This window comes from Coturnix japonica, chromosome 13 (genome assembly GCF_054131305.1).
Source record: "Coturnix japonica strain WE chromosome 13, WE-NBRP24, whole genome shotgun sequence".
Taxonomy (NCBI): Eukaryota; Metazoa; Chordata; class Aves; order Galliformes; family Phasianidae; genus Coturnix; species Coturnix japonica.
Window position 1 is genome coordinate 13625758 of NC_140675.1, and position 27697 is coordinate 13653454.

The 27697-nt window shown below is 50.1% G+C and overlaps 1 protein-coding gene across 1 annotated transcript; it reads left to right on the forward strand.

Moving 5' to 3' along the window:
• The first annotated feature begins 3475 nt into the window (after nucleotides 1-3475).
• LOC146758691 (uncharacterized) lies at nucleotides 3476-15075 on the forward strand. The gene is given in 10 exon segments (XM_085514513.1): nucleotides 3476-3725; nucleotides 3728-3857; nucleotides 3859-4026; nucleotides 4437-4867; nucleotides 11716-11781; nucleotides 11925-12027; nucleotides 12797-12849; nucleotides 13126-13227; nucleotides 13464-13576; nucleotides 14459-15075. Coding segments are annotated over 10 exon segments (1779 nt in total). The 5' UTR covers nucleotides 3476-3610; the 3' UTR covers nucleotides 14957-15075.
• The last annotated feature ends 12622 nt before the right edge of the window (nucleotides 15076-27697 follow it).

Sequence of the window (27697 nt, forward strand, 5' to 3'; positions counted from 1 at the left end):
CTACACTGGCATCAAGCCTGATCTATGCCTATCTCTAGCCCTTGGAGATCCCTTGACATGACTGCAGCTATCAGTGCTGCCTCCTCATCCATTCCACCCAAATCCTCCTGATTTACCTTCCTTCTAGAAGTCCTTCACTGCCCCAGCCCTGCTGGCTGCTTCCCCTCCACGCTGGCCCTAATGCAAACAAGCTGCATGAGCAGGGTCGGTCCATTCTGGTGAGTGACGGTGCGAGGGCGCAGGGACACAGCAGCTCTGCACTGCAGCCACTCGCCAGCAGCACACAGGGTGCCCCCCGCCCCGCTTTAATTAATTTCTTTTGGTTTCCAACCTCTGGGTCAGGGATAATGGAACCCAGACCATCATTTACATTCCTGTTTGCTGTGCATTGTGCTGTTTAAAGGTTTTTTTTTTTCTTTTTTCTTTTTTTTAATCTAAAATTCTCGCTCCATGCCGGAGCACTGGCTGGAAGATAATATACATTCAAAGGCAGCGATGAAGGTGCATGCAGGGGATTAAATTAGAAACGTTTCCCTTGGACAAAACTTTTAAAAAGAAAAGAAACGATTATTTTGAGGGGGTTTGGAAATCGGAACCACATTGTGTTATCTGTTGACTGGAAGTTTTCTTGGAGAGGCGTTTTTTTTCTTTCCTTGAGCTATGCGCTGGATGTAAAGCTTTGTGGCATTCCCATATCAGCACACCATAAATTCATCGGAGAGATAATTCCGAGCCCACTGCTGCCAGGTCCTTTGGGTGCTGCTGGGGATGGCCAGGGGACCACCACCTCATGGCCCCAGGATTAGGGTCTGGACAACAAAACATGGCAGCTCTGTTGGCTTTGCTGTGCTCTTCTGGTCCATCCCCTGATCTGGAGTTACATCTAATCCCATTCCTCCCTCCTGTTCCTTCTTGAGGTCCCAGCAGAGCCACTGGAGGAGCTGCTGCATGCCTGTCCCATCCTGGCACACCATTCCAGCAGATAAATCATTCCTTGTGTAATTTGGGAAAACCCAGCAGTAGGGCTTACAGCATGAGCTGAAGATGTCCAAGGGAGGGGGATGTGGGAGCCTGGATCAGGTTGTTAGGGGTCACCAAAGGAAAGGAGCTCTTTGGTTGCGTTATAGCCATATGAAGCTTTGGATCAGGCTCTGTTGAATATAAACCTGCAAGAGCTCTCACATCATTACAGATCCCCTCCTGTCTCCAGGCCCTCCAGGAAAGCTGTCTAATGGAGGTGAGATGGAAACCTGTGCTGTGCGTTAACACGCAGCGCTCGCCCTCCCGCAGGAATTTCAGACAGCTGGAAAATCTTTAATGATGGATTTATAGTTTGAAGTTCTGTCTCCAAACATAAGAAAGGTCACTTTGGAGGACAGCTGAGCTCTCTGCTGGGATTAGCAGCACAAGGTAACGCTGAGCACCAGCACTTTGCACAGGGGTAGCCCCATGCTACCTGCACTTACAGCTCCCTGCTCCAAACAGAACTCTTACTCCTCCATCATGTATAAATTGTGGTTATTTGTTTTAAAGCAGCCAAGCTACAGTCTATGAGATCCCACAGAAAATCTATGTATCGGCGCACCTCCCCTGCTCCGAGCTGCCTTTAGAAGCTGGCTTTGCTTTAACACATATTAAAGGAAAGAGCTTTTTTCCTTCCCAGTAGATTAAGTTTGGCTAAACAATTCAGTGTGAACTGCTGGGCATGAGGCAGAAACCTGTAGGCTAAATTACCCAGCTGCTATAAGTTTAGAGCAGCATGGGATGAATTTCAGGATCGTATATTAGTTTTCATTTAATCTGATTATTCTGGGTCTGGAGTTCCTGGAGGGTCTTCAGGTTATTGTCAGTCAAAAGAATCTTTAAAAGCTTCCATTTGCACTAAACTTTTCCCATTAGAAATCTATTTTCATTGTGGATCAATTTTTATTTTAATGAAAAAATTATTTCTCCACCTCCCTCCCCCCCCCTCCCCCCCCGCCTTACTTTTCCAGATGAGATTAAAAATGAAGCAGGGAAGGTTTCTTTGTGCCTTCTGTCAGTCAGGGGCTGGGAGAGTTGTGGGGACTTGCCACTCAAAATGCCATGATTTTAGGGGAAAAGCAACGTGGTGGCTTCTAGAAATAACCCCCAAACCCACACTGGGTTGTGCCAGCCTGAATCCTTGGGACACCCTGCAGCCTCATGCTGCTCTGCTTGGCAATCCCAGCATGAAGCCTTGTGGGGACTGTGAGGGGGCACCCAGCTGTCTCCACGTCCCGTTGCTTCATGTGTCACTGCCAAGAACACTCCACAGGGTCAGGTTTTTGCAGGAGAGCAGTGGGAATGAGGGAGCTGGCTGCAGAGCTGCCTTTTCTCCCCAGCACTGGGGTTTCTGCCCCTCCTGGTGCCCTGTCATTTCAGGGGCACCTGGCATGGGGCATCAATGCTGCCAGAGCTGGGCTATGCTCCAGCAGTGCCTCAGTTTCCCTGTATACCCAATGGCAGACCCTGCACTCCCTGCAGCAATACTGCAGGCAGACGTCTGGTTTTGTAGGGGAGATTTGGGGGCTCTTTACAGCAAAGCACTCAACCAACAGCCTCCAACTCCCCCCATCCTTTGCAGCCTCCGGTTTCCTCCCCGCAGAGCTGCCGTCTGGACGTGCACTCATACCCACAGTGGATGTGCAGCAGCTGTGGGATGCAGTGCTGCCCCACACACCGCTCCCCCCATTTCCTCCGCAGTAGCTACACGGGATAAGCTTGCATGTCGCTGAGCTTTTCCGCGTGTGTTAACTATTGCTGAGACAATTACGTTAAAATCACACCACCTGCAAGCGGTTAGTTAGAATAATAAATAAGTGATAGATTATCAAATAAAGCGTTCGCTTCGGATGAGGTCATCCCAGCACCATGTCGCGGGTCTCGGCGGGTTTGCAGCCCTGCTTTCCTGCCGCCAATCAGCCAAATCGCTCTTGTATCAGTCAATAAAAGCGTTGTAGAGATTAAAGAATCAATTAGGCATTAGCCGAAGGGGCAAAAGCATAACCCAAACATGCTGATAAAATCCAGTAGGTGATTATGGGAATGGTTCCTATTTCATTTTACTTTAGAAGGAAATAATTGCTCGTTACCGAGCACGGAGCAGCCAGGCCGGGTGCTTTTCCAGCTTTATGGGGAAGCAGGAGGAAGCCCTGGTGCTGGGCTGACAGACGCAGAGGCTCGCCACTCTTTAGGGCTCAATGTGCATATTTTGCTGCTTGCTTTGATGAGAGCCATTTTAGCCATGAAAGGGGACAGGGGAGCTGAGTCTGTCATTCAGTGCATCCTGGGCCAGGCATTGCCCACTCAAGGCAGAGGGCCCAGGTACGTATTTGCAGATGGATTTCAGGAGTCCAAGCACGTGGGCTGCTGCCAACAGCTGCACCCTGCAATGCACAGGAGCATATAGATCTATATGCACTATGCCTGGCCCATATCTGCTCTTTGTAATGCACAAACTGCATGCTGGCCAAACACAGGGAAGGAAGAAGAGGTGTGAGTTTGACCACCTTGCTCACTCAGCATAGAAGAAGAGAAGCTGTCACTTTCTGTAAGTAGCATCTCCCCATCTCCATGAAGTCCTTTGGGCATGACCGTGCCATGTGTGCAGCCTTTACCACACAGACCAGCTCCTGGAGGCCCCCCAGCATCCCTCCCTGCCCGCTCCCCTGCTCTCATTCATTGCGTGTTCTGTCCCTTTGTGGCATGGCACGGCAGCCCCAGTGTGCAGCTGTGCTCTCGGCACAGCGCGGCCATCTGCAGCGCCCGCCCTGGAAAGCAGCCCCGCAGCTGCGCTCGCCTGGTACCGGCGGTACCCGGACGAGGTCATTCATCAGTGGGTGAGGAAGCTTGGCAGGGAAGAGGAGGACGGCAACCACAGGAGGCAAATTTTAAAGCTCTGTGTGGACTGTGGTTATTGTATCTGCTGCTTGAGCTGTTTTCCCTTTGCTGCTATAGATGGGTGAGAAAACTCCCCGCTGGGGAAGGAAGCGTTCTTGTGTGTTGATGGGATAGAGCAGCCCCATCAAGGACCCAACTGAAGCCGGGGGCCAGCATCGCCCCAGGGGTGGGAACAGGCAGTGGGGTTTGTGTCCCCTGTGCAGTGTGAGAAGTGTGGAAATGGGGAATGAAGGGCTCAGTCCCAGAGGCCGCACTGGGATGGGGTCAGGATGGGATAGAGTGCTGTAGTGCAGTGTACTGTGGATACCATAGAGCCCTGTGACCCTCTGATCCCCACCATGGGAATCCATTAGCAGCACAGGAGAAAGGTCATGGCAGTGAGTGCAATGCTGTGCTGGAGCTCCTGTCCCCAACCCATTCATCATCCCTGCTCTCTGTGCCAGAGGGAGCCAGCAGCCCTCTGCTGCAATGTCCACTGCAAGCACTGCTGTTGCATCTGCAATTTTGGTCCCCAGCTCATTGGAGAAGTGTGAGCACTGGGAGCTACACGCAGTGTGTGAGCCCAAAGCAGAGCCTGCCGCACTGCAGTGGACATGGGGTGGCACCACTGGACCCTGTGGTGGATATCGGGTAGGATGGGACACGGTCCCTCCCCAGCAGGAGGAGGTGAGTGCATGGGGACAGGGCACGGAGAGCAGCCAAGCCCTGCTCCGACACAGCGGGCTGTCTCCATGGGATGCCCTGCCTTTCCTGTTTACTTGTTATTTTGGAAATAGAACAATAAATAATTTATCGCCAATCGGTTGGCACGCATCCGACGCGTCAGTTCAGTTGATTTTAACTGGCCAAGTGTCAGGGCAAAAGGCCAGGAACGCCGTGCTAGGGAACAGTCAACAGCACAATTATAAGATTAACACCTTGTTTGGTGGTCAGATACTGTCGAGTGGTAAAAGATTGCTCCGGTTTGTCTCTATAGAGCATCGCTCACAAATTACCTTATTAAGCACACGGTCGGCTCCCTGCACCTGTGTCCTCAGATATTCCCATTCATGGTGGAGAGGAGGCCAGCACTGCCGGGGCCGCTGGGGGCTGCGCAGCTGCGGCTGCATTATTCGCTCTTTGCATATTTGCATATCAATGAGCCCCTGATTAATATTTAAAGAGCCAGCTGTCCGAGCCACCTAGGAAAGAAAAAAAGCTCTGTTCGCTTGTTTAAAATCTATTTATTTATTTATTTAGGGGAGTAACACTCCCGGCCGTTTATCAAAGTATGCTTCATTTTTAACCCCACTATTCTTTTATTAAAATAAATAAATAAATAAGGGAAGGGTGAGGGTGGGAGGGGAGGGTTAAATATGAAACACCATTAAGGAGTGATCAGCGAACGAGTTGTGCCGCTCTCAATGCTCCTCAGTCCCTTTGTGCCATGGGCGCAGCTGCACGGCACAGGTTTGCAGGCGCCCATGGGAACCGTGGCTGGGGGCAGCCCCACAGCAGGGGTTCAGCAGGGCGGGGGCTGCATCACTGCTGGGGATGCATTTTCCTACCCAAATTCCCCTCGCTGCTGTGATAAAGCTATTGCTGGTTGTCATTGTGCCTTGGCACCGCTCACCCACGGGCAGCCAGATTGCTGCCAGCTCTGGTTTGGGCGAGTTCAGGATGAGGAGCTGTGATGGGATGAGGGGAAATGATTTCAGAGTAAAAGAGGGCATATTAAGCTTGTGTATAAGGAAAACGTTGTTTGTGCTAAGGGTGGTGAGGAATGGCGCAGGGTGCCCAAAGAGGTGGAGGTGCCCCATCCCTGCAGACACCCACGGTCAGGCTGGATGGGGCTGTGAGCACTGATGGAGCTGTGGGTGTCCCTGCTCAGTGCAGAGAGACCAGACAGCCTTTAGAGATCCCTTCCAACTCAAACCATTCTGTGATTCCATCATTTTATGACTCTGTCCCAGCTGTGCACACCTATGGGCACCGGGCTCTGGGCAATGGGCACCAGTTGGCCCCCACTAAGGACCCATTAAGGAGTGGGACACAAAGGAATGGCTCGAGCAGGCTAATCAAATGAAGTGCCAGCAAAAAACTGAGGCTTGGTATTTCCTGTGCCTCCTCAGCACTGTTAATCGTCAGGGCTTTTTGTTTCCAGGCTTAAAAAGCTGTCATTTTAATAGGCTATTCTCTTGGCATTTTTTTTCCTTGCACATTTGTCAATAATCCTCAAACAGCGGAAGCTTTGTTATCCCAACTAATTGGAGTCAAGTAGGGCTCTGATAAAAGATTTTTCACGACTGAGCCCTGGGAAAAATGCAAAAGGATTTTAATTTTCAATAACATATGCAGATAAGTAGAAATTAGCAGTGGGGAAGGGGTCTGGAGGCCGCTTGAATAATGGCGCTGCTCAGACAGTCGCAGCTCAAGGGATTAATGAGGATGTCAGTAGGTTGCTTGCATTGCTGCAGGGCTGGAGGTGCCAGGGGGGGGTCAGCACTGGACCCCGCTGTGATGGCAGCACCCCGGGGTCTGCCTGCCCACTGCCACCACCTTCTGAGGGAAATGGATGGGGCTGTTTAGTTTTTAAGCAGTATCTTCACAGGGCCACCAATCTGGCAGGTTGCATCAAGCTGCATCGGGGACAGACATATTTCAGGTTGTGCTTTGTCATTTTCATATATAAATGAGGGAAATTTGTGTCTCTCTTCATCATCACGGTGCAGCTCCCATCAATCGTGTGCACAGGCAGATGACTTGGCCCCACACTTTACTATCCCAGCAGCCACAGGTATGGGCTGGGATGTACTGGGCAAAGCCAGGGCCTCCTGGAAGCATCCCCCTCCTACTTTTCCAGCAGCTCTTTCCAGCACTTTTCTGGACCATTGCTCTAGCACAGGGAAGGAGGCAGCCCTCAGCTGGGCTCAGATGGGCTCCCAGGGTAGGAAGGAGCCAACGGCCCCACGGAGTCGTGGGGAGTAGCCCCCCCCTGGAGCCAGCAGCGTGAGCGGGGGGCTGATGGAGAGCCCGAGGGAAGCACAGCTGAGCCGTCACCTGTTGGAGCTCAGACGGCCACAGCTGCGCCCGAGGCTTTGAACACTCTGGATTAGGCAGACGAGCGCCCCGCACGCACTTGTGCTCTGCATGCCAATGCCTTCCTCCTCCTCCTCCTCCTTTAGCCTCCCTCCTCCTTTAGCCTCCCTCCTCCCAGCGCACTGCTGGAGCTGCATGTATGGCACAGGGTCTCAAACTGGCTGAGAGCATTGGAGGCATCTGCGATAAAGATAAGCTGATAAAACACTCCGTGCTTGAGGAGCTTCCTTTTTGCTTTTGGCCCCAACATGAGCAAAATGCGGGGTCTCCAGGAGGTGCCTCAGCTCACCCATATGGTTCATCACCACCTGAGCTGCAAAGTGCTGCTCGGAGGTCAGGATGTGCCATTGGCCATTCCAAGAGGAGTGGGATGGCTCTGTCTCTGGGTTGTTGGATTTTTGCCTTTTCAAAGCTTTCCTCCCGGTGCCATACTTCTAAAATCGCCCCGTCTTGCTATCTGCTCCCTGTGCTCGTGCTTTGGGTCTGTTTAAGAGCAGGGCTGTAACATTAATGAGATTTACGGCCGACTCTGGAGTGGAAGGGCAGAGAGCCGGCTGTTTTTTTCCTTTTTCCTCAGGTGAAAGAAAACCTCGAATGTTAACTCACGAGACATTACAACGACTGCTCCTTCAATCCTTGATTTACGAGCTCAAATTTATGAGTTAAAAATTATTATTCCACTCGCATATATTTTTTCCCCTGGTCGTTTTAGTGCTTGTGAAAGGTGAGGGTTTTGACAGCTCCTGGAAACAAAAGCCTTTAATATCTCCCTGAGCGAGGCTCTCCCAGGCCAGGAGAGATCTGCCAGCAGCTTTTCCTCGCTGCCACAGATATTGCTCGCTCCATCCTCAGCTTATCCAAACAGAGCGGGACTTGAGCAGGAGATAAGGAAGGGCTGATGAGCAGCGTCTGTCCTTCGTGCCTCCGGGATCTTCCTCCACATCCGGAGACAGGCTGGAGACAGCAGCTGCCATGAGGATGCCCAACACAGCTTTGTTTGGGGTCTTTTACTTATTTTTCCAGGCTTTTTAGCAGGGGATATATGGGAGCCCTGCTTCTGTTGCTTGCAGCAAATAGGTAATATTGGGTGTAGAGCTGAGTTTGTATTAAGTTGTGTATTTCCCGAGCGCCATGAGCATCACACTGAAGTGAGCAGTGCCTGCTCTCCCTCCTCCTCCAAGGCAGCTCCAGGTCTTCCTGGTCCCATTGGAACAATTTATTCTCCAAAAGAGCAGTTGGGCACTGTCACTGCTGCCCTGGGCTCACCATCCATGTTGGTGTTCCAGAACCGTGGCAATGTGGCACCCAGGGATGTAGTCAGTGGGCATGGTTGGATCTGAGAGGGCTTGGGGATCAGAGAAGGCTTTTCCATCCTGAATGACTCTGATTCTGTGATGGAGGACCCACCCCACGTACCAGCGGCTCAGGCTGAACCAAGCTGGCAGCAGCCTTTAAAAGGTGACATCCAAGAAATGCCAAGGAGCAAATATATCCTCTTTTAAGAATGTGTCACACAGTGTCTTAAAGAGCCTAGGGATTAAAACCTTTATGGAGCTCAGGAAATAGAGCCAGAGCCCCTGCTGCATTTCATTAGAGTACATTTTTGACACAGCTTGCCTCATTCAATAATGATTTAGTTGATCAAAAACTGAATCCAAGAGGACAAGCAGCACTGTGGCATTTTGTTGCATTTTCATTTTCAGCATTTTTTCATGTTCATTTGCTGTCTGCTGCTCCAGCAATGGAAAAGTGGTGGTGGTGGTGGTGTGCTGAAGGGAAAGCAGAGGCCCCAAAAAGCAGCTGGGAGTGATGGGGTGCATCCCAGCCTTCCTGACTGCTGTCCCCATCTCACCATGCTGCAAAAGATACTACTAGATTTACTGGTCAGGAAAACAAAATGTTGGGGTTTGGGCTGTTGGAATGTCAAAGCAGAAAGGCTGTGTTTGAGCCACTTGAGTTTGAGAGTGGGATATTTGGGAGTGGGATATTTGAGCTTTGCATGGACAGTCTGCAGGCACTTCTCCATGTGAGTCCTTATGGGGTCGATCTGCCCTGGGGTGCATTTTTGTCCCTTTCTGTGCTCATGGATAGACCGGGTGTCCCACTTGTTTCATCTTGCTTCCTTCAGGGGCACAAAGAGTTTGAGGCAGAACAAGTGCTGCTGGGTGTCCAGCTTCACGCATCCCTATCCACGCCTGTCCCCTCCTGACCTCCCATATTGCACACAGAGGGATTCCAGGGATCCAGCGTTCTCTATCCACACACCACATTTATCACATGGATCTCTCCTGTCTGTGGGATTCCTGGTGCTGGATGAGCACCGGGTGATCAGGGCCGGGTGATATGAAGATGTGAGCGATTCTGCTGAGGTCAGGTGTGGGCAGAAGGGCTCTGTGCTGGCTATGCAGTCAGGTCCAAGCCAGGCTCAACACGTGCATCATCCCTAGGAGCAGGCAGCCAGCGTTCCCACCGCGCGTGTCACAGTTCCCAGGATAACCAAGGCATCCATACAAACAAAACACAGAAACCCTCCGTCTCTCCGGAGACAAGTCACAAACAGAGAGCCAGGCCAAGCCCATTGATGGAGCTGCACGCAGTGAATCACCCACCCAGCTGCAGCCGAAACAATTTGGGTCAAACATGCACTCTGGCAGAGCTCCACTGCCTTATCTTCTGCTTTGCTTGCTTGCTGCACCTCAGCTCAAGGTTTGCTTTGCAGTGCTTTTCAGCTGGCTGCAGAGTGCTTGGTGCTGAGGGTGGGCACTGCTTGATCTGTTACCTGCTTGGATGCTTTTATTCCTGTTAATGATGATGGCATTTTCCTTCCTGGCCAGCATTCCCTGCAGCTGAGCACAGAGGATAGAGACATTCACAGGGAGCTGCACTGAGCTCTGCCTGTTCCCAGGGGCACTGAACAACACTCAGACCCCCAGCAGTTGTAGAGGGGGACCGGGACCTTCCCAGTGCGGGGCTGGGGTTGTGCCCACCTCCATGCTGGGCTGCAGCAAGCTCCAGACACAGCTCCTGCTCCATGAGTGTGGGCCCAGGGGACCTTCCTCCAAGATTACATCAGTAGCATGAGGATGCTGAGTGTACTGTCTGGGAATCTCGAAGATGAGGGCTGTTTTGTTGTGTTTTTCTTTTTTCTTTGAGATTATGTATATGATAAAATATGTTCTTGTGACTCTCTCTCTTTCGGGCCGCTTGCAGATGGGATGTGCTGCAATAGGAACGCTGTGTGGTTTGCTCTTACCTGGGGCAGTTTTGTTTGGTGGGACAGGAGCAGGGCTGGGCTCGAGGCCTCTGCTCAGTTGGGTTCCAATGGAACAAATGGAAACCACAAGGAGGGATGATCACAGTGCTGCCCTCTCTGCTGATGGGGTCATGCCATCGTGGGACTGTATGAAAGATTTCATTAGATATGAAATGCAGCTTTGTATAACAAGAGAACGTGGTGTTTCCAGCTTCTAAGCAGGGGGTTTTACCCCATGAGAGAAAATGAGGTGGGAGAAGGTGGATTATTAGGATAAACTGCTTCTCCCAAAGAGCATTCAGGCACTGACACTGCTGCACAGAGGAGTAGAGAGGCTTACTGTCCTTGTGTATGGGAACTGTTGAGTCATGGCCTGAACCACTGATTGAGCACCTGGGGAAAGGACCCAGTCAGCCCTGAGAGCACAGGTGAAGGCAATTAAGTTCTGTGACCAGATTGGGTGGATTCTGGCTGCACCTGTCTTAGACCTCATTTAAAGGCTGATTGCCACTGGGGAAGGGTTTCTTTCTGGAGATGTCTTCCTAGTGAAGCTCTCTCCTATGAACCTGTAATCTTTGTATATGGGTGAGTGATTTTCTTTCCCTTCCTTTATAGCCCCTTTCTATTGTGCTGGTCCTTCTGTTGCTACACCTCTGGTGAAACAGCTTTTCTCATCATATTGATCTGTCCAATTGCTACACTCTGGAAGTGTTAAAGTGGAGATGTGGCACTGAGGGGTGTGATCAGTGGGCATGGTGGGATGGGTTGGGGATGGACTGGTGATCTGAGAGGGCTTTTCTAACCAGTGTGGTCCTATAACTCTATGATTCTGTGCAGGAGCAGAGCAGTGCAACTGAAGTTGCTTGAGGTGTGGAGACGTGCAAGTCCTGGTGCAGCACAGAGTGAATGCAGAGGGGTGAGGACACCCTGAGGGCTTTCCCTGTGGGGCTGAGCTGCTGGGAACAAGCCCTGAAGGAGGGAGAGGCAGAGAGGATTCAGGTTCTTGATTTGAGTCCTGCCTTGGGCAGCTGGGGATTAGCTGTGGGGGTCTGTGGAAGAGGCAGAGCGCAGAGATGCCTTCACTCAGATGCATGGAGCATAGTTGAGCATGAGCCAGGCACTGGTGTGGGCTGCACAGCACAGACCCCTCCTGCTGCAAGCAGCACCACTCCAGCTGGCAACACGTCCATAAAGGCTCAAAGTGTGTCCAGCTTGGGCCCAAGGTGAGCTCTGGTCCCAGAAAGGGACAAGAGAAGGGCAGTAGGAGAGCAGATGGGACCCGTGTTGGTTCTGGTGACAGTGCAGTGCCACAAGCTCCAACCCTTCTGAGTGGAGGAGTGTTGGTCTGGACATGTCCCTATGCCCATAGGGTGGTAGCAGCAATGCTCAGTGTCCAGCCTGCAGGGTGCTGGGCAGCAAAACATCTCTACAAACCCTCAGATTTTTTTCTTTTGACATTGTAGCAGGGGGGAAACAGAAGAAAGTAATCTGTGGGGATGTTTGTGAATTGCTCCCCAAGTACGGAGCAGGTGGGAATTGCTCCAAACGTGTGGTTTGAACCCAAAGAAGCTAAAACAAACACACAGAGAAAGTGAAAAGAAAGGAAAGCACTCGGCTGTGTTCTTCATGGTTCCTTCCCCCTCTTTTCTGATCGTCTCTGTCTTGTCCCCAGTGGTAGAGGCGATAAGTGAGGATTTCACCCATCCTTTCATAGTAGCGCAGAGGAAAAAAGCAGCCTTTGTGGAGGGGGTTCTGAAGTTCTCTGTTCTGGGAAGGTTGGAAATAGCACAAAAACATCCTTTCTGGTTAGATTGTGTCGCTTCCAGTTCCAAGCTCCGCTGTGACCAGATGTTTAGATGCTGATGCAGAAAAGGAAAATAAGAGCTGCAGAGAGAAAGCCAAAGGAGTGGGATGCGGTGTGAAATGTGCATCCAGAAACCTGCTCAGAGCTGGGTCGGCTGCCTGGCTTTTGCAATCAGGGAAAGGGGTTAGTGAGGAAAACTGAGACACTGTGACTTAATCTCAACTCAATGGGCACTGCATGGACTGTCGGTCCAACTGCACATCCCCTTCCATGCGACTGCATGGCATTGCTGCAAGACTCTGTGCATGTTCAGCCTTGAATGTACTCTGGGTTTGTTACCATCGAGATATTTTTCTGCCAGTTCTCCTTTTATCACCTCTCTGTTACCAAGTATTGTTTTCTTGACCTTGCCACGATTAACAGTTTTGCTTTTACAGCTATCTTTATTCAGAGGGAGGGAGCTCCTTGGGTGGATGTGGAGGGAAGGCTCTGATCCTACAGAACTTACTAGATATGGGAAGCTGAGAGTGGAACTTTGTTGTCTGTGTGTTCATTGTCCAGATCCTATGGCCTGAATTTTTGGTGGTCCTGTGTGGAGCCAGGAGTTGGACTCAGTGATCCTTATGGGTCCCTTCCAACTCGAGATGCTCTATGATTCTGTGATTCTCTCTCATTATTTCTTCTCTGCAGGAAATTTCCTGCATGACCACCCCTAGCCCACTCTCTTTGTTCTGCTTCAGCCTATTTCTGGGGCTGCACAGGGATGGGGTGACCCAGGACATGAGGATGACCTGTTATCTCCAGAGATGTGCCCTGTTTCATGTCACCTTTTTGTACCTCTGAAGCTTGCACAGGTGCCTGTTGCAGTCTCCTTCTGTCCCACTGTCCCCACCTACCCTCCAACCTCCACATAGACCCCACTCCTCACCCTCCCTTTTCCCAGTTGTGCTTAATTCAATTTGCTTCTCCCTAACCAGCTTCCCATAGTTTGACCATTAACAAATGGACTTGGCCGGAGGCCTCGGGGACCATTTGCATGATAAGCCTTCTGCCTCAGCACATTTGCCAGCCCTGGGCACCGGCAAACCCAGGGCTGTGCCAGCATCACTCGCCCAGCACACTGCAAGGAGCCAAATCTGCACTGCATCGCTGCCAGCTCGCAGAGAAAGGGGTGAGGGAGCTGCAGCACACAAAGAGCAGTCTATAGCCTGGCCGGGCACCTGACACTGGGAGGAGGGAGGACTGAGACGTGCTTAGCCCTGATAATCCCCAGTTTGAGTTTAAAATATATATATATATATGTTATTTTTTTTTAATCAAAAGCACAGTAACAGCTGGGACTGAGGCTTTCCAGGAGATGAACTCATGAACAACTGTTCAAAATAACTTTATTCGTACTGCTATTAGATCAGTCCACTGGGGAGCAACCAATTATTTTTGATTACTCGAAGCAGATAAGGCAGCACCGAGAACCACACACTGCAAACGAGGGGCTGCAGGGCACGGCACCCAGCGCCTGTGTGAGCCCCCAGCACTGTGAGCCTGTGTGTTTTGCAGGGGGCTTTCCAGACATGCATGGTGCAGGCACGGAGGGTGCAGAAAGCACACACATGTGCCTGCAAACCCCACACAGGCAAGCTGGTGATCTTTCTGCTTAAAAACCAATTAGCATGCTCTTTAGCCTGCCTGTGGCTGGGCTGTCTGTCTTGCTTGCAAGCCCTCAGCATGGAGGCAGCATGAGGAAGTGGGGGGGGTTGAGCAGGCCAGGTCCCAGCAGCTGGTACAAGCTATGCCAGGTCCTGTTGGTGCAGCAGTACTGGCAGGAGTCAGCACAGGCAAGGAACTGAGAAGCTTCCAAGTTATTTCTCGTCAACTGTTTGCACAAAATCCTTTTGCATGGTGGGTGAGGAATGGAGAAGGAGGTTGATGTCTCCTCACGCTGCTGTCAGGCAGAGCTGAGCTGTTGGGTGCTGAGCTGAGTCATTGCATACAAAGCTGGGCTGTTGGGGTGCAGGTTCTGTGCAAGCTCCACTCTGCCCCAAGCAGGGCTGCATGTTTCCATCTCTTCCCATACTGAGCCCAGCTGCTCCATGAGGCTTCCATGGTGCCCATCACTGGGTACTGATGTGGAGTGGCATTACCTGCTGTTGTTGCACAATGTGTTTGACTTTTGCAGCGTGCACTTGCTCACCCTGCTTCGGGTTAAAGTGCATTAGATTGGATGAGGCCAGTGCTGAAGATCTGTGCTTTCCAGCGTGACATCAAGCAAACCTGAGTGTGTGTGAGCTGCTCGCCAGCAGAACGCTCTCCCAAGGGAAGGAAAGGTGGAAGCTGAAACACTGCAAACGGGGCTGCAGGGAACAGCCTGCACTGGCCAGGAGACAGACAGCATGAGCTAATAGGTCTTTTCCATTTCTCGCTCCTGTGATTCAAGAAGTCCTGTCACTTGGGGATTGTTTAAAAATAGGCTGGATGAAACACACGGCAGTGGATGGACAGATCAGCCCTGCCTTGGCTGGGGGACAGGTTGCTCTAACAGGACTTTTCCATCGCGCCGTCCCATGATTAATCAGGACAAGAAAAGAAGTAGGAAATTGATAAACACAATAGTAATTCCATCCAGCGTTTGCCTTAGTCAGGTTATTGTAATCCTGACATCATGTCTTGAAAAGAAGACTAGAAATAAGTCTCTGGCAGATAGGATGTGTCTGTGGGGGCTGTGTGGTGCAGTGAGCTGCAGGAGGGCAGGGGTTAAACATGATGGAGCTGCTTGTCCTGGGTCCCAAACCTGCAGTTGGGGCAGGTGGCTGCCTGGGGGTGCACAGTCACATGCAGTGTCTGAGCAATACATGCCAGAGTCAGTCTGTCCCTTTATCACTGCCACAGTTGGATGGGTATGAGCCATGTAGGAGAGGTGCTCTGAGCCCATGGAACCCCCACCCCTCATGGTCCTCACCAGGGTCACAGAGGTTGTGGTGGAAATCATGTTTTCAGGGAGGGAAATGGAACATTCTCCCTTTCTTTCCTAACAGATCTCCATTGATGGAAGGTCTCAGCCTGAAACTGAAGGAAAATCACACCTGAAACAGAAACCCAGAGCAAGACGTACAGCCCTGCTGCACACAGGAAAGCTCTGAGCATCTCCAGCCTAAGAGATGCCTTGGCTGCATTTACACTTAGCGCAAAGCTACGTGCATGGGAGATGCCCCCACCTTTCAGGATGAGAGGTGCTGCAGATTCTCAGGATGTCTTGGGGTGCTGCAGTGGGACGGGAGCTGCAGAGCCAGCACGAGGTTCTATGGGGTGGTGCTGTGATGTGGGGGGAAGATGTCTGTGCATGAGGAGCCTCAGGTGGGGCTGCAAAATTGAGGCAGAGGTTTGGCTGTTGCACGCAGCACTTCTTATGCAGTCATGCTTCAGCTTAGCAAAAGGAACTTCTATTAATTTTTATGATCAATTTAGTTCTGCCTGTTGCTTCAGGAGAGTCGTGCCCTGCGCTGCTGCTCACGGCGGGCAGCACTGCCCTCTAGTGCGGCTGGGTCTGTCGGCTGGATGCTGGGGTTAGGGGCTTTTTTAATGTTTCTGGTTTCTTTCCTTTTGTGGGGGGGTTTGTTTTCTGTTTTATTTTTCTTTTGGTTGCTTTTGGGTTTTATTTTTTAGGCTTTTGGGTGTTTTGTTGTTTGTTTTTTAATGGAAAAGAGTCCATCCCATAAAGGCTGAGGGAAATGGGGTTTTTCAGATGGGGAAAGGAAGGCTCAAGGAGAACTTGATTGTGGCCTATCAGGAGCTTGTAAATGAGATGAAGAGCAAAATTTTACATAGGCAGACAGAGATAGGACAAGGGAGAATGAATCATAGAACAATTTAGATTGGAAAATATCACTAACAGCATCAAGTCCAAACATTAACCTATCGCCACCACATCCCTAGGCAGGAGGAGGTAGCTGGGGAGTCAGCAAAGGATGATTAGAGACCCTCTTCTTTCTTCCAGCCAAGTATATCTGTGCTCGCAACTTCCTTAGAGGCTGAGGAATCACAGAATGGTTTGAGATGGAAAGGACTTCTAAAGGCCATCAGGTCCAACTCCCTGCACTGAGCAGGGACACCCACAGCTCCATCAGTGCTCAGAGCCCCATCCAGCCTGACTCTGGGTGTCTTCAGGGATGGGGTACTGCCACCTCTCTGGGCACCCTGTGCCATTCCTCACCACTCTTAGCATAAGCAATTTCCTCCTTATATACAATCTAGGACATGACAGTGAGGCTGCAAGTGTACCAAAGCCTATGGAGCCATTGGACACATCCCAAACCACTCCTCTTGGCACTGTGCTGCTGGGTGCTGGGGCACTGCCCTTGCCCTAAAGCTCTGCAAACCTCTCACTGTTGCTGCGGCTGTGTTTCAGTGAGCTGTGAGTGCTTCTAGACCATGGCATTTAATTACACTGCAGAACAGCATCACCTGCCTGGCTTCTCTAGTTCAAAACCTGAGAGGGGTGTGTTCATCCATCCAGTACTACCCAACCTGGGCCATGTTCTCCAAATATCTCTACTGCTTTCTGCGTGGTTTTCTCAAGAACCAAAACCAAACAAAATGAGAAGTCTGCTGAGAAGTCTGTGCATTCTGCACATGGGAAAAGCATAGCAATGGGGCTCCAAGGACAGCACCACTGGGGACAGCCAGCATGAAGTGCTCAGCATCCCTCTGCTCCTCTGGCAGTCTCTGAGGAGTTCAGATGCAGATGTTCGGTAACACCAGGACACGTGGAGTGTTGCTCACGTTCATGGCTCTTGGCGCTGCTCAGCCACGCACACAGTTATTTTCCTTGGCCCCGACAGAAAAATGAGCTCCTCAAGGACTTTTCATTAAGCAAAAATTTATGAGGGAGAATGAAAATTATGTTTTACTGTCTGAGGTCTGAGCCGGTGCTGTTCCTTCAGACGTTTTCATAACGCAGCTTGGCAAGAGGCTGGAGAACATCTCCAGTGGAACAAGAATTTCATGGGGATGTTGGGAGCTGCCTGTGTCAGCCACTCAGTCCCCATCTGGGCACTGCCCCCATCAAGGTCTGTTCCCCACCCCCTAAAGCCGCAACAAGAGCAAAAGACCCCATGAAAAATAATGTGAGCGTGATGTAAAGCGTCACTGGGATTTGATGCTAATTTTAGTGGTCACCTTGGCTGCGTTTGAGGAAGTCGCCGGTGCTGCCAAGAGTGAATTTACCTGATGATGAATGAGGAATCGGAGCATAAAATAAATATCAGCAACACCTTTTTTTTGTGTGTGTGTGCTTTTTTGGCAGGTCGGTGTCATCCAAGGTCAAACATTTGTGCTTTAGGAGAACTACTGCCAGAGCTCAGAGCTCTAAAATCCTTTCTAAGTGAAGAGCAGCGACTGTGAGGGCTCGACTTAAAGAAGAAAGACTGAAGTGCAGTCTCCCAGAAACTCTTGCCATTGGTTGGATTTTCACATAGGTGTTAATCTTCCTTCTTTATACTCTTTCTCAGGCTTGGAAACAGCGTGCTGAGAAGAATTCCATGCTTTCCTCCTGGAGATGCAGCAGGATGGAGGAGCTGTGATCCTTTAAGTGAGGTTAGACCGCAATCTGTGAGCTGGGGGACATACAGTGCTCTGGGGGAACCTTCTTCTCCTGTTCGTGGTAAATCTTTCTGAAGAGTTGACTTTCTATGCTCTAAAACAGAGGAAAAATTGGGATATATTTTCTTCAACAAATGGTAGCGAGCAGGAATTGCATCCCCAGCTCACAGCTGCCCAGTGCTGCAGTCTCCTGCACGTTCCTCCAAAGCACCCTTCTGCTGTCTGAATATGGATCCTGGGGACATACAGCTCTCCCAGTAGTTTTACGACTTCTTTGAACTGCTTTGTCTTCCCAAGGCGAACTGGGAGGGAGCTGAGAACCGCAGAAGAAGGGTGCCCTTTCTTGCATCCATCCAGCAAAGCTGGGCATTGATCCCCATCCTGTTGCCTTGGGCTATGAGGTAATGTACTGCCTCGGGGAGCCGCTGGCTTTTACCCAGAAAAAGATGCAGTGTGCCATGGAACAGCACTGCAGATGGATCCAAGACCCTCCATCACTGGGAGTGCGCAGAAATATCACAGCCAGAAGGAGGAATGTCATTGCCAGGATGCACAGCTTAGAAGAAGGGATGCCCCTGCCCATCCCAGTGGGCATTTGGCTGGGATCTGGCACTCTTGGACCTGAACTGGGACATGAACATTCTGCAAAGCAATCAGAAAGTAAAGCCTTGCCTTGGAGAGAAGTGTTAAACCAGGACAGCTCACCCATGTAGGGAGTGATGGCACAGGGACAGCCTGGAGGAGGGCAGGGGCTGGATGGAGGCTTTGGTGAACCAACAGCAGAAGTGGCCGTGCATCCTCCCACCTGCACAGTGCAGCCATTCCCTGTCTGACCCAGGCTGTAGTCTCCAGATCTCTGCAGACACATCGGCACCAGACCCTTAGCAGGGATGGCTCACACAAAGCCCCCCTTTTCCCTTGGACTCCATCTCCAAAAGATGAGCGTCCCTGGAGGGATTTGCTGTGCACTATGAAATCACAGTGACTCCAGGTCTGCTGGATCAAAAGAAAGGAGTGGGAGAGGTGTGAGCATCTTTCCATGACACATTTCCACCCACCACCTTTCTCAAAGAATCAGTTTGCTGCTCCCAAGTCTCATCCCAATAGCCAGGTTTGTCTCTAAACCCAATGGGTTTCCTTGAGTTTGAGTCCATCTACCAATCCCTTCTGGATGTTAGAATTGCTTCGTCCAGCCAAACTTCCCTGTTAATTGTCCTCAGGATTGGTTTGGAAAATTGCATAAGCCCTGGGTTAGGGCTGGCTGCATCTCCCATCCCAGTGCCTGAGGCTTCGTGGGGCAAGGACTAAAGAGCTGTGAAACACAGAGATATAACAGATGTTGACATGTAGTGAAAATACGAGACGCGGGAGCCTAAGATAATAAATCTGAAAAATTAACACGTAGGAGAACGAAAAAAGGAGCAATATGTTTTGGTAATCATTCTGAACTGCTGAACCCTTCTCCTGCAGTTCAAAAATCTCTGGTATTAAGCAGATGTCATTCAACTGATGATTAACACATTACCAAATTTCTCCAGTCGTTTAATAAAAGTTTTTACATAACATGCAGGTAATTGCTTCCAAATGTCAAGGTAACAATGTGGGCTTCTATGGATGGCATTGTTTCCAGCATCAGGTGAAACCCCTCTATCAGGCGAAGTCTCGCACTGCCCAGCTGCTTTTCCTGTCACCGCTATTGCAGAGACAAAGGAATGGTCGGGGAAGATTAGAAGCCTTGGATCTGGTAATGTTCTCCTCCCTTCATGTAGCCATGTATGCGAACAGCAGGCCTTGTGCTCTGAAGATGGGGCGTGGGGTTATGCCTTTTTGGTTTTTATTCCCTTTTCTTACTAGATCTTGCTGCTGCTGGATGCAATAGGTGGTGGATGCAAGCAGGGTGAATGCAAGCTACAGGCAGCAGGGATGACCCATTGATCCCAATGCTGCAGGAGCTCCCTCCCTATCCCAGAGCTCCCCCAAACTCAAAACCTGAACTTCCCCTCCATGGGAGCAGGGAGAATCCATCCTAATCAAGTTCCTTGCTGGAGCACTATCCCTGTGTGCAGCTGAGTGCTCACACAGGTGCAGGACCCTGCTTGTTATTGCAGCATTGCTTGCAGAGAGGTGTGAGAGTGATGGATACCCCAGGGCTGGGGGAGCCCAGCAGGCTGCAAACTGTGTGCAGGCTCTGTGAATTGCTAGATGGTTGTTCCCAGGGCTGTAAATGAGCTTTCTTAATTATTAAAGCTGGGAAACAGGGTGCTTTTTCGAACAACCTGTCACGAGACATATCCCATGTTCGTTAGCAGCCAGTGCAACTCCAGCTGCTCCTCCTTGGGTGTGACCATTGCAATTGGGTCTCATTGGCATCCACCTCTGTGCTCCAAGATGTGGGCTGATAGAGACGTGCCTGGCAGCACCAGAGCTGCCATGCAGCTGGCCAACAAGGGGTCAACCTTGTGGGTTTCTCTGCACCTGAAAAGTTCAAGGCTATTCCCAGCACCTCTGCTCATGTCAGCTGCCATGGGCAGAATGATTTATGGCTGTATTATTAAAGCCATGTTGTCAGTCCCAAAGCACAAGGCACACAGTGGTGGTGCTGGAGAATGTCCCTCGGACCGCCTGGCTTTGCAGCACTGGTCAGCAGCCACAAGGTTGGGCAGTGGCTGATCCAAACCACCAGATAGGAGACCCTGGAATGGGCTGAGCCTGGTCCAGGAGGAAGGGATTAACAAGGAAGCATCTCCCACTCCTCCCACAGGCAGCACCATTCATCAGCTGCTTCCACGATCCATCACTGTCAGACTCTAGATTTCTGCATGTGGCTGAGGCTGGGAGATGGCTCATATTTGGAGTCAGGAAGGTGGCTGCAAACGATGCTGAACTGATCCAAAAGGGCATTTTTTGTGAATCCAAACTCTTCCATTTTCATCATTGAAATCATCTGTTGTTCTTTGTTTGTTTGTTTTTTAAATTATTATTTCCACATCAACTTTTACCCTGAGTGAAAACCCAGCTCTTCTTGGTACTTGTTCATTTACAAAGGTGCAAAGCTTTGCACCTCAGTTCCTCTATAAGGGTGTGCCCCCTCCTGAGCACGCTGTGTGCTCCAGCATTAACACAGCTATCTGCTCTCCAGCTCCCTGCTCTTCCCAGCTCACCCAAGGACTGATCACCCTTTCTTACCCTATGTCATCCCATTGCTTTCAGAGGTCCAAAGCCCCCAGCCCCAGGGTGGTGAGGACCCACCTCATTGTCCAGGTGGGAACAGACCCATGATCTCTCCCCATCAGCACATGGGGCTGCAGGGCTGGCAGGAGGGCTCCGCAGCGCTCAGTGCCTCCGTGCTGAAAAGCAATACCTGCTGAGATGAAACCACTTGGCCTCTTTCCCCCTGTCTCCAAGGCAAACATAGACAGTTCTATTCATACCCACAAGTAATACATATTTCAGTATTTGATTCTTTTTTTATGTGCACTTTGTTTTATCTAGCGCCATGGAGCTTGGATGTCTTTTTCATCTCATATTGTGCTTTGGATGCAGCCTGTCTTATTCAGCCCTCTCGCTGCCTTCATAAAGAATAACAGCAGCAGTTGTTGTTTTATCCCATGGAGCATGAGCTGCTGTGAACCAAAGGGAAATGTCTTGCTGAAAGGGGGACAGTGACCAGGATGCTGCTGTGGCCACTTCCACAGCTCGATCAATTTTGCTTTGCATGGACAGCAAAGAATCCAGCTTGAAATTCATGCTGTGCAAGTGCCACCCAGTGGTGCATGAGCCCTGCCATGCTGAAAAACAGGAGGAAAACACAGGGAGAGGGTAGAAAGGCTGGGGCTGGACACCCCCCTTTTTCACTCCTTCCCTTTCCCTCCTGCCCCATCTTTGCTCTGTACACCCAGGGCAATGTCTGTTTGGGGCTGTCTAAAACACAACAAAGAACCTACCATAGAACTGCATTATACAAGATCCTCTCATGTTACTTATTTCCACCTGAAATATAATTCTAGGCAGAAATTTCCTCCTGCAGATGCCATGCTTTCCTATCATCCAGTCTGGGATAACTCCCTGCCTGCTGCACCCCACTCTGTGCTGTCCCCATCACTCCCATTGCTGCACTGGTTTCCAGGGACCATAAGTGATGCTGGAAGCAAGACATCTTGTGGCAGGATGTTCCCCTTGAACTGGGAATCACAGGTTTTCAGGCACTTAAACCCCGTGTCTGATGTCTGCTTTGACTCTTGTTTGCAATCCCAGCTAGAGCTACAAACCAAACAGGGAGGAGGTGGAATGGTGCAGGGCTGGGAGTGCATCGTTGCAGCCCTGTGCATCTCAGCTGCACCAAAGACAAATGAAGTGGAGGAAGCATTTCCTCTGCTCAAGGTTTGCACTCGGGAGGTTTCTGTTCACAGTGTAGGTCAAGAGTTGAAAAATGAAGAAGAAAGGAAAACAGATAGGAAGATCCATCTTCCCTTATGAAATCCCTGGAGCATGGGGCATTGGGAAGTCATTCTTCATGGAGCTGAGAGCTGTTCCTGGCCCTTCAGCAGGCAATATTCTCTTCTCCAGCCTCCTATTTTGGGACATCCACACAGAATGTCCCCTGCTCCTCCAGAAGCATTGTCCTGGGCTCAATGGGTGCATCTTTCCTTACAGCTTTGCATCTTTGCACCTCTCTTTACATCACGTTGGTTTGGGATTTGGAGCAAGTCAGATTTGGGATCAAGTCAGCCCCACAACCCCACATGCATTAGCAATGGCTCCCAGTCTGCAAATGTTTTAAACTAACTGGGGCTGAGGTGCAAAGAGAAATGAGGGACTGGGATTTGCTGGCATTAATGCACAGGCTAAGAGGGACAGCTTTTAAGTGGAGCAAACCTATGCAATAAGAGGAAGGAGAATTTCGGTACGGTTAAAGCAAATCTAAATAAAATTCCTTTCTGGAAGGAATTCAAGAAAATTATTTTCCTTCTGTGTTTCTGTCTCTCTTCTTCTGGCTTATAAAAACACCTTGGCTTGGGTATTACATCAACTTTGCCTTTTATTAAAATCCCCTGCTCCCGTTGTGCAGATTTCATGCTGTTACATGAAAGTAAAATTTTACGACCAGAAGCTGAAATTAGGAAGGAAACCTTTTTGTTGTTGTCGTGTGTTGGATATCAGTGGTAGTCACGAGGCTCTGTTTATTTTTTGTTGTTTCCCAAAGGCAGACAGCAGTCCAGGTTTTAGCAGCTTTTTGGGGGTGCTCATTCCAAGCAGGTGCTGGTGTGGGGGCAGCAATGTGAGCCATAATCCATGCTCTGCCACAGTCACCTTTCAGCGAGCAGAGATTCCATTGCTGTTTCAGAAGAGGACAGAAATGCATTACATTGCAGGGATAGCTGTCCTAGGTGCCTGGCCTGGGTCAGTCCTATGATGTGAGCAAAGCATCCATGCAGAAATGAGAGCTGGTCTACCTTTAAACCCTCTGGTGTGATGCGGCACTGAGGGATGTGGTCTGATGGGCATGGTGGGGATGGTTTGGGCTTGGGCTTGGTGATCTTAGTGGTCTTTTCCAACCTTAATGGTTTTAGGATTCTAGGGTTCTATGCTTTGTGCTCATAGAGAGCAGCAGCTGCTGGGTAGTGCCAGGCTGAACTTAGTGTTTGCTGTCTCTCACTGTAAAGGTGGTATTTGTGTTTACCCATGAATTCCTCTCTCTCCTGCTGAAATATATATATTATATATATATAATACATGTATATAATTGTATATGTTCGTGTATATATAACATATATATTATATATGTACAAATTACATACACATTACACATATGTGTGAGGGTGAAAAGTTGTTTTTAAAGTCATCCTGTCCTTCCCTGTTGGGCAAGCTGTACTGAGCCTGAGGAGCTGCCACATCTGGTGGCATTGCAAGGACATGAGCTGCATGAGGCAATACAACAGTCCCAGCTCTGAGCTGAGTATTTGTTACCTACGGGGACTTGGCAAGGCAGTTCTGCATCCCCAGTGCTGGTCCCTGCTGCTCTGGTGTTCCCAGCAGTCGGGACTGGGTTGTGGACACACCATAGCCCAACAAAGCTTAAGGTGGAGACCTTTGCTGGCATCCTGGGGATGAGAGGACACCTCGAGAACAGTTCCTTGTGCACAGCTGGGATTGGAGCTAAGCTGTCCTGAGGCACTGGCCTCAGCTGGGATGGGGCTGTAGGTCAAGCCCAGTGGCCCCTCTGTTTCCTTCCAGCCCAAATGTCTGTGCAACCTACTTCTGCCCCGGGAAGATTTACGGAGCAGCAGTAAGTATTTCACCAGCTCTTTATTAATAATGCGGCAATAAAAAAAAAGTGCAGCCTTTCTTTCCAAGGACTCGCAGAGCCCTTAATAATCCAAGGAGGGATTTGGCTCTCCCCAATAGATAGCTCACTGGTGGGCATGCTTTACAGCCCCTTTGTTGGAGAGGGGCTGTCCCCCATCATCAAAGTGTGAACTGAGGCTCCATGATGGGCTACCCCATAAATCTCTCCTCCCTAATCCTTTCCTTTCTACCTTTTGCAAGCTGGAGGAGAAGGGAGGGGGACTGGACAAGGCAGGCCACAGGTTTAACTCTTTGTGCTTTTGGGGAATCTTCTCTTTCTAAGCAGAAGGACCAAGTGCATGAAAGGAGCGCTGGTTCATGGCAGCCTTGGAGAAACAGGTAGCTGTGTTCAGCCATTCAACCCCAAAGGACAGCTTAAAGAGCTCTTTTGGAGGTTTAATAAGCCCACCACTGTATATTAGAAATAAATCTGGCTGCATTACAATCACTTCAAACTGCTCGAGCAATAAATGCAGAGCTCTGCTCTTGTTCATCCATTACATGGGTAGCTTTGCTTCACTCCTTGCTTGGGTTCTGGTTGTGATGCCAGAACTCTCAGCCCCAGATTCAGAGCCAAATCAATGCTACAGTGACCACACGTCTGGGGTATGGACATGGGGTGATCCGGGGCTTGGTCTGAGGCCAAATCTAAACCCCACTGGGGTCTGAGAAGGTGAGGAAACTATCTGAGTCAACCACTAAAATCTGCTTTTGCTTTGTGACTGGGGATGTACGGGGCTCAGGAAAGCTGCATGGCACCCTGGCTGCATGGTGGCGGTCTTAGAGGTGGTGGAGGACCAGGATCAGGAACAGGAGGAAGGTTCTTCCAGCCTACAATGTTCTTCAAACTCACAGTGCCATGCAACAGCCTCAGTCACCCAAGGCTCACAGAGACTTTGGGAGCAAACTTGGTGTGTGTTCAACCTGCCCTGCCAGGCTTTCTGACCTCTCCTGGCCTCACTACCCAAAATCTACCTGGGGGTGTCACACCTCCATGCCCAAGGGAAGGAGGAGCCAACCCAGAGCAGGATGTTCCTGCAGCTGCAAGTCTCCATCCTCCAGGCGCTGCAACAGTTGAAAAATGAACTTTGTATTCGTTTTATCATAAAAGACCCTGGGCTTTCTAAGCCAGGCTTTATAAACAGTGATGAAAGGTCCTGCAACGGGCAGAGGTCTGCTTTTGAAATTGAACAAATTGTCGTTTTATGGTTCCCGTGTGGTGGTGGTGGTGGGGAGGGGCGGGGGGGGGGCTGTAAATCTCCCAGCATTTAACGCATCTGTTCTTTTCCAGCCATGCTACCAGCATCTCGGGGAGGAGAGGGGAAAATAGCTGACATTTCCTGACATGGGCTGCTCTCACGGCCCCCGGGAGCTCCCCGGGAAAGTTTTTAAAGTAATATTTATGGATGATCATGGTGAATCGGGGCCTGAAAGGTACAGAGACAGGACTGGTGTTCATTAATGTTTGGAAGCAGCGCACTGAGGATTTCCCTGTGGAGGGGCAAAAGGAGTGGAGTGAAAGTGAAATAGCTTTCGAGGTAATCCAGGTCTTTTTGAGCATTATTGTCGTTGGTAAAAATCAGAACCTTATTTTGGATAAAGGAAGGAAAAAAAACTGGAAGTACCTTTTTGGGATGGTTTTCCTTAAAGTGTTGTGTTGCTTTTTTTCCCCAAGAAAAGTCCATAAGGGATTCCAGAAGTAAAATATTTCTTATTGATCTATAGATACATGGTGGGCTTTGTGGACTTTGTTCATATTAAAATGTATTAAAACAGCAATGCAATTACTCCAGCTCATTACCTGGGCATAACTTCAGTTTGATGGTTTTCCTGAAGATAACTTCCCTATTGCTGAGAAGCATCCAGTTTCTATTTGAATTGGAATATGCCCTTATTGCGCTGTGCTCACCACGGCTTCCACTTGCTGTTCTCCAAGGTGAACTTCCACGTGTCAGTAAATAACAGATCTTGAGAAATCCCCCTGCAGTTACTCAGCATTAATCACTTGGGTTTTGAGAACAGGAAAAGGAGAGGATGGCTGGAGTGGTGAAGCACCATTGGAATCGCATCCCAGGGTTCCGGCTTTCAGTGCACTCCCCTAAGGGCAGCAGCAGCGCCCTTCTTGGCCAGCTAAAAGCCTCCTGTGGACTTCACTGATAACATGGAGTCCCTAGAGGTGAGCCAAGGTTTGACCTTAATGTATTTTATGTAAAATAACTTTGGAAAAGATGTATTCTAATGAATGCAGGGTGGAGATAAGGCCAAGCTTTCTTTGAGCTGTTTCTTTCAGCATCATGTCCTGGGGCTTATCTAAGTGAAACTTAGATTCAGATTAGCCAGAGAGAGAGAAAATCAGGATCTATTGGCGAAAAAACTTACAGATTGCTCCATAATCCACAGGGTGTGAGTCTCTTGTGGCAGGACCACGTCCTGCCTTTGCAGCACTGAGCAATGGCATTGTGCTGCATTTGGGAACTGCTCTTGCCACTGAGGACCTCAGCCCCACACTGCAAAGCTCTCACTCAGGACACTACAGCCCAGTGAGGCAGACAAGGCGTTTTGTGGCCAACATATGGGACTGCAGCTGCTTTACCACCCTGTCATTTGGGCATGGGATGGGGACAGACAAGAGCAGCAGGGTTTTTTTTTTTGTCTTCCCAGTGATTTCATGAATCCAAGACACTGCCAATTATCCATCATTCATGGCAATTAAAATGTCAGCACCTCCTTCCCAAATGGAAATGGAGTTAAAGGTCCTGCTCTAGCCTATGCCCCTTGCTCTCCTCCTCCTGGAGGACCTTATGGGAAGCAGCCAAGTCCTGCCCCCATCCCCACTGAGCAGAATATGCAGAATGCTGGCCTTGCTGTCCCACAGCCAGGTGGGGAAGCTGCTTCATCCATATGCCCCATAGGTATTCAACCCCACAGGAGCTACTCCAGCTCTTTGCATCGCACTTCCATGGCTTCTCACTTCCATATCCTCCAAACATCTCCCTGCTAAAAAGAAGCCTCCACCTCTCCCCCTCGCTTCCTCTTCACTGGGACTCTGCTTGGAACTTGCATAAAGCTTGCCCAAAAATAACACTGGCCGCTCTCCCAGCTGTGGGTGTTGTGACTCCTGCACAGGGAAGGCTGCGATCTCGTTCATTTCATGGCAGCTTTTGGTCAGCTCTGGCCCCCCTCCATCCTTGCTGGTACCAAATTTACAAGGTTCCTCCTTCCAGCCTTTCACTCTTCTCCTGGGCTTACCTCTACCTCACTGAGGCCTCATCTCTGGCAAGCCCCAGCGTTCTCTTGGCACAACTGCCTGCAAAACGTGGCACAGACAAACCAATAAAAGCAGCCAATAAACTCCACGATGATTCTTTCCTTTGCTGCAAGTGGCCAAGGCAGCACCGCTTCCTTTGGGCTGACATTACAATGCAACAGAGAGGATGAGACTCAGATCCTGTTCTGTTTGGTTCCTGGCCGAGGTATGGTTTTTCCACCAGTGCAAGAAGAGCTTCTTTTAAGAAGGAAAATAATTACAGAGACAGTGACAGTGGGTCAGCCGGGGGTCTTTGCTCTAGGCAATAGCCCATAGGGCACTCAGTGGTGGCTCACCAGGACTCTGTCCATCTTGGAAACACTTTCTCCTTCTCAGAAGGGCCAGGCAGAAACTTTCAGGCTTGGAGAACCCTTCTGCCCCTGCAATGCTCCTG